The sequence below is a fragment of the Lygodium microphyllum genome, chromosome 17 (assembly GCF_053477565.2).
Source record: "Lygodium microphyllum isolate KBCC chromosome 17, Lygodium_microphyllum_v1.1.10, whole genome shotgun sequence".
Taxonomy (NCBI): Eukaryota; Viridiplantae; Streptophyta; class Polypodiopsida; order Schizaeales; family Lygodiaceae; genus Lygodium; species Lygodium microphyllum.
In genome coordinates this window covers 79448129-79453738 of record NC_141151.1, presented here as the reverse complement: position 1 = coordinate 79453738, position 5610 = coordinate 79448129, and the positions used below count along the sequence as shown (strand labels likewise).

Here is a 5610-nt window from a genome sequence, read left to right as displayed (position 1 = left end):
GGTGTGTAAAATTAGTTTTTGACATCGATTGCTATTTTCTAATACTTAGGAAGGACATGAATGCCATTTCAACATATGGACATGAGTGCCATTTCTAATTGAATCTTGGGCATTTTGTGGAGAAGGTGCTTGGTTCTCTAGGTGAGAGCGAAGTACAACGAGGTGCTACAAATTGTGAGTTTGACCTTTGATGATCAACTTTAGTAGGCCTAATGTGTAAAAAAAATTTGTGGAGTGTACACATGAAGTTTTCCACATTTCCTTGAATGGGAAAAGGGGCTCTTTGCCCTAATTTTTCCTTCATAGTATTCAACATCATATGAGCTTTTGTAAAGGGAGGGACCACATACCTAGCTAGGTGTGGTTGCGGGCAAGGGTTGCCAGCCTCCTGGGGTGCTATTTTCCCCTTATTTTGCCCTAGAGTATTCAACATCGTGAGCTTCTACTCGGGAGGCACCACATATGGGCAACTGCAACCTCATGCCCCTCCCCAAATGCACCAAGCTAGGCGTGAGATCCCTTCCTCTCATAGAAGCACCTGATGTCGTCGTAATTCACAATGTGGGAATTATATGGTGGGAATTTATCTAAAACTTCTTCTTGTGGTGGGAATGAGTAGTAGTAAGACATTCAATGACTTTAAGAGCCTTTAATAACGATGCAATGATACGGTAATAACAACAATAAAACAACAATACAACAGGGATGAGATAAATGATGGTTAGTGAAACGCAAAGGAACACGTATAACTAAACGTTACATCGCTTACCACATGACACCATTTCTGCAATGCAACATTATCTACACTGCACAGTAGCGCAAGGACCCTCGGGACGAAGGAAAAGACCCTCCGCCTGTCCATGTGTTCTTCCTGCAGCAACAGAGAACAGACAGATGGAAAGGCCAGACATTCCGACCGCTCCTGTGCCAACGCCTCCATCCAGCGGCCTCTCCACGCTCCAAGAAGGAGATCCTGCCTGTGCTCGCAGAGACTCGCACAAGATATCTTGCTAGGGTTCTCCTATCTTCGGTTCCAGTAGCTTCGTCATTCTTTACCGTTCTTGACGATTCCAGTCTCTTGAAACGCTTGCCATTTTAGATTGATAGACGGAGAAAGCAGAAGGGGCTTTTCTATGCCTTGCCGTTTCGGAGATCGAAAAATGGCTATGGCACGCAGAAGAAAAACATGTTTATTGCAGGCAAATTTCGGTGCAAGAAGCAGCTGCAAGAAAGGAAGGGAGGTTTAGCTAGGGTTTCTACTTTTCTTCTTGTAAGGTCTGATCGGTGTTGCTCCTAGAATGACAGGAACGAGGTGTCTGATTAGTAGAATATTATGAGACAATAAGCTATATTGCCTTGATGGAAGGGAGCTAGGTTATTTTTCTAGAATGGGGTATGGCAAAGATCGGATTCCTCCAAAAATGGAGGATGAGAAGATGTGCTCTTGCTGGGAAGGATCCCTGGTGAATTTCTGGTCGCGGTCTTGCAAAGACGAGACAGTTGTTGATGCTAGCAAAGGTGCAAAACCAGGTATGTTTGTTTTGCAATGTTATTTGCACGTGAAGAACTGAGTTGGAGTAGCTATTATCCATGCGAGCATGCGAAGTTCAGGCTGTTAGTTTGAATTTATCAGTACTGTGCTGCATTACTGAATTCTGTGTTTGTGATTGCAAGTGCTGATGACGTGTTCAAAAATCCTCAGAGCTAGTACAGGAGTAGGGAGTTAAAAGCGCATCGAAAAGTAATGCCTGTTTCTATCAGTGAATTTCCTTTTCCCTCTGTGAAGAAAGTTGAAGCTGCATTGTAGTCATGGCATGAAACAATTGTTAAAAAATGCATCAGATAAGCTGGAGATCAATTTTCTAATGTGTGGTTTCCATTAACCGTTTTGATAAGCTTGATACTTATTTTCTTCTTTCTTGTGACTTACAGTCAGGCTGTTGCAACACCCTCCCTCCAGCAGAAAGAACTCCTCTTTACACATTTCTACTGCAGATACCAGTAATGGAGGAATCTCACTTGTCAGCAATGGAAGTATGTCTTTGGCAGCAAAATTTCAAGAGGAGCTTCCTCATAACTCCAATATAAGAGTCTTCACATACAATGAACTTAAGGTTGCCACTAGGAATTTCTGGCCCGAGAATGCCTTGGGACGAGGGGGTTTTGGTGTAGTCTATAAAGGCTGGATCGATGAGATTGGACCAACTGGTCTGAAAGTTGCCTCAGATGTTACTGTTGCAGTGAAAGTTCTGAACCAGGAAGGTCTACAAGGTCACAGGGAATGGATGGTATGCTTGTTACCTTATGTACTATTGTGTATGAAAAAATGTAGTGAGCAGATGGTGCATAAGTTTTGATGTTGTAGACCTTAATAAGTTATTCATGTGTCATGCATGTCTGCATGCATTAGGTCTGGTCTGAAAGTTGCCTCAGATGTTACTGTTGCAGTGAAAGTTCTGAACCAGGAAGGCCTACAAGGTCACAGGGAATGGATGGTATGCTTGTTACCTTATGTACTATTGTGTATGAGAAAATGAAGTGAGCAGATGGTGCATAAGTTTTGATGTCGTAGACCTCAATAAGTTATTCATGTGTCATGCATGTCTGCATGCATTAGTTGTGCCTGCAAGGATTGTTTGTATGTACTTCTGCGTTGACCACTTGTGGATATTTATTTTTTTCTGCAAATTTGTAGAATTCATGGGTGGATGATATAGTTCAATTTACTTTTCCCAAATACAGGCTGAAGTGAATTTTCTGGGTCAGTTACATCATCCACATTTGGTCAAGCTGATGGGATACTCATGCGAGGATGAGCATCGGCTTCTGGTGTATGAATTCATGGCCCATGGCAGCCTGGAAAATCATCTTTTTCGAAGTAAAGTGGCACCTTGTTCCTTTTCTAAGTATTGCTTGGACCATGCCCTAATTTCCAAGTTCTTTCTTAGTTTGGCTTCAGAGGACATTGGTTTATTACATGTATGACCAGTAACATGATGTATATTGAGACTGGTCAAAATGTTGGTCCTAGTACATAATCATTTCTGTTAATTCTCAGGAGCATCTCTACCTTTATCCTGGGCTACGCGAATGAGCATTGCACTTGGTGCTGCCAAAGGTTTAGCTTTTCTTCATGGTTCAGAGAGGCCTGTAATTTACAGGGATTTCAAGACGTCAAACATTCTTTTGGATTCAGTGAGTAACATCTGTGTGGTTTTCTGCATCTAGCTTGCATGCTAATTTTGGTGGCCTAAAATGTCAGTCACTGATTCAGGACTACACAGCAAAACTTTCTGATTTTGGACTTGCCAAAGATGGACCGGAGGGTGATCAAACTCATGTATCCACTCGCATCATGGGAACATATGGATATGCTGCACCAGAGTATGTTATGACTGGTGAGTTGTTGCTAATTGGATTTGCATGCCACAATGAGCTCAATCATTCAGTATCTAAGAAGTCTTTCTGTCTAATACTTTTGCAGGACATTTGACAGCCAGGAGTGATGTCTATAGCTTTGGTGTAGTGCTTTTAGAGCTTTTGACTGGTCGTCGATCAATGGATAAGAAGAGACCTGCTGGAGAGCACAATCTTGTTGAGTGGGCCCGGCCATATCTCCGAGACAAACGGAGGTTGCTGCAAATTGTTGACCCCAGATTAGATGGACAGTATTCAGTCAGAGGACTTCAGAAAGCTGCCAGTTTAGCATATCATTGTCTCAGCACAAATCCCAAAGCTAGGCCTCTAATGAGTGATGTTGTTGAAACTCTAGAACCTCTACAAAATATGAGGGATATGGCCAGTGCATCCTACACATACATAGCAGGATCTGGAACCATTGAAGCTGCTGGTCAGTTGAACAACCATTTATCTCGCAATGATGCACATCACCAGTCTCAAACACCTTTGGCTTCTGAGAAAGATGAGAAGATACAGGCAGCAAATGTGAGCACAAAGCTGCATGCAAATAAAAGTTGAGATAATGCTTAGCAGCAGGCGGTAGAAAAGTCATTTGTGTTTCCTTTGTTAAAGTCCATTCTTCAACAAATTCCGCGGGTTAGTTATTGAGGGTGTTTTGTACATACAGAACCATCGATATTTGATTTTCTGTTAAACAGAAAGGGGGTTGAATGTTTCTGTTCATGACACCTTTTTTCCCAGGGGCTACTTCACGTAATTTTGTGCAAACCATCAACAAGCCAATATGAAATGCATGTGTATTTGTAAAGCCTAACAAGGTATATCATCCATGAAAGGTGAAGCAGATTTGTTATTCTTGTAAATTCTGGAGACCTTTTAGCAACCCTTTTGCTTGGGCACAGTGTTTTGGCAAGCCTTTTGCTTGGATTTCATATGCAAAATTGTGATAGCTGGTTTGTATCTTTCTTTTGTTCGCTTGTTTGAATATTTGGACTGTTACCATCATTGTGCATGAAGTAAGCTTTAATGAAGCTTGAATAAGTAGCACTCTCAAGGTATTACCAAAGGTCAATTTGAATTGGCAGGAGGCTCTATCATCTGCTATCCCATCTAGTATTGAGCAAAATATAGATTGTCTGAGGAGTTTGTCTCACCTTGCATGTAGTATTGTCCAATCCTTTGTTTTGTCATTTTAATCATCTTCCAAATTTCTGGAGTCATACAAGTGTATACCATCAGAATGCGAGAGAATCAGCAGGCTGTTTTTAAAGTTACAGACTCTACTGAGTACTGAGTGAAATTGCTGGAGTTAAATTTTTTTGAGTTAGTGGACGTTTTTATTATAGTTTAGATCAGTGGAATCAGGTAGCTGACTAGTCCCTTGGAAGTAAGTTGAGAGGGCGGATACACAATCTTGTTTTCTTACTTGATTATATAAATGAGATTTCCAAGGGTACTATGTTCTCCTTTGACAATGTTTCTCCTAGGGTTGAATCATGCCAACATTTTTTAGATAAATGTGTGAATTTTAAATGCCCGTTGGTAAGCTTAGGAAAATTCCCTTCCTAGGTCCAATGCTAGGAGGTTGTGTGAAGCTTAAGAGTAGTAGTTGAAGTAACATTGTGATTTGAACCAAGAATGATGAAAAGATACATTGATCTAGAGATGGAATGCAAGCAATGAAGCCCATCTCTATTAGATGAATAATTTGCTAGTTGCACAAGAGGGGAATGCAACCAATGGAGCCCATCTCTCTAATGAACAATTTGCAAGTTGCACAAGAGGGGTAGAGTTGCATAGTGTTAACCTTGCAATTATCTCTATTAGATGAATAATTTGCAAGTTGCACAAGAGGGGAATGCAACCAATGGAGCCCATCTCTCTAATGAACAATTTGCAAATTGCACAAGAGGGGTAGAGTTGCATAGTGTTAACCTTGCAATTACTTGGGCCATCCCACAAATGCTATTAATACACCTTGGATATTTTTTGGACAACTTTGTATCCAATTCACAGTTCCACGTGTTTTCCTTGGGATTACTTGGGCTATTCAAAGTGTTATTTATGTGCCTTACATGGTTTGGGTTGTTTATATACCATACATGGTTTGTGTGCATTAAATGGATATGATTTGGTTAGCAAGATAGTGGAGCTATGTAGAAATTGCCTATTCCACTTGGAATGGAATAA

General features: G+C 41.0%; 1 protein-coding gene across 2 annotated transcripts; it reads left to right on the top strand.

The window, feature by feature from the left end:
- Positions 1 to 746: 746 nt before the first annotated feature.
- Positions 747 to 4303, top strand: LOC148022078 (putative serine/threonine-protein kinase PBL8). Of its 2 annotated transcripts, none has more exons than XM_087697693.1 (6): positions 747 to 1530; positions 1933 to 2288; positions 2743 to 2878; positions 3059 to 3195; positions 3275 to 3398; positions 3485 to 4303. In XM_087697693.1, exons 1-6 carry the CDS (start codon positions 1389 to 1391, stop codon positions 3976 to 3978), a joined length of 1389 nt encoding a protein of 462 aa, XP_087553819.1. In that variant the 5' UTR covers positions 747 to 1388; the 3' UTR covers positions 3979 to 4303. The 2 variants fall into 2 exon arrangements, with proteins under 2 accessions (XP_087553819.1, XP_087553820.1); XM_087697694.1 differs by lacking the exon at positions 747 to 1530 and adding an exon at positions 1675 to 1741.
- Positions 4304 to 5610: the final 1307 nt, after the last annotated feature.

What these genes read in the sequence shown, in the direction of transcription:
- LOC148022078 (XM_087697693.1), top strand. Translation starts at nt 1,389, where the DNA reads ATGGGGTATGGCAAAGATCGGATTCCTCCAAAAATGGAGGATGAGAAG. An exon ending in AAGGTCACAGGGAATGGATG is followed by an intron (nt 2,289 to 2,742) that starts GTATGCTTGTTA and finishes TCCCAAATACAG; the next exon opens with GCTGAAGTGAATTTTCTGGG. An exon ending in GGAAAATCATCTTTTTCGAA is followed by an intron (nt 2,879 to 3,058) that starts GTAAAGTGGCAC and finishes GTTAATTCTCAG; the next exon opens with GAGCATCTCTACCTTTATCC.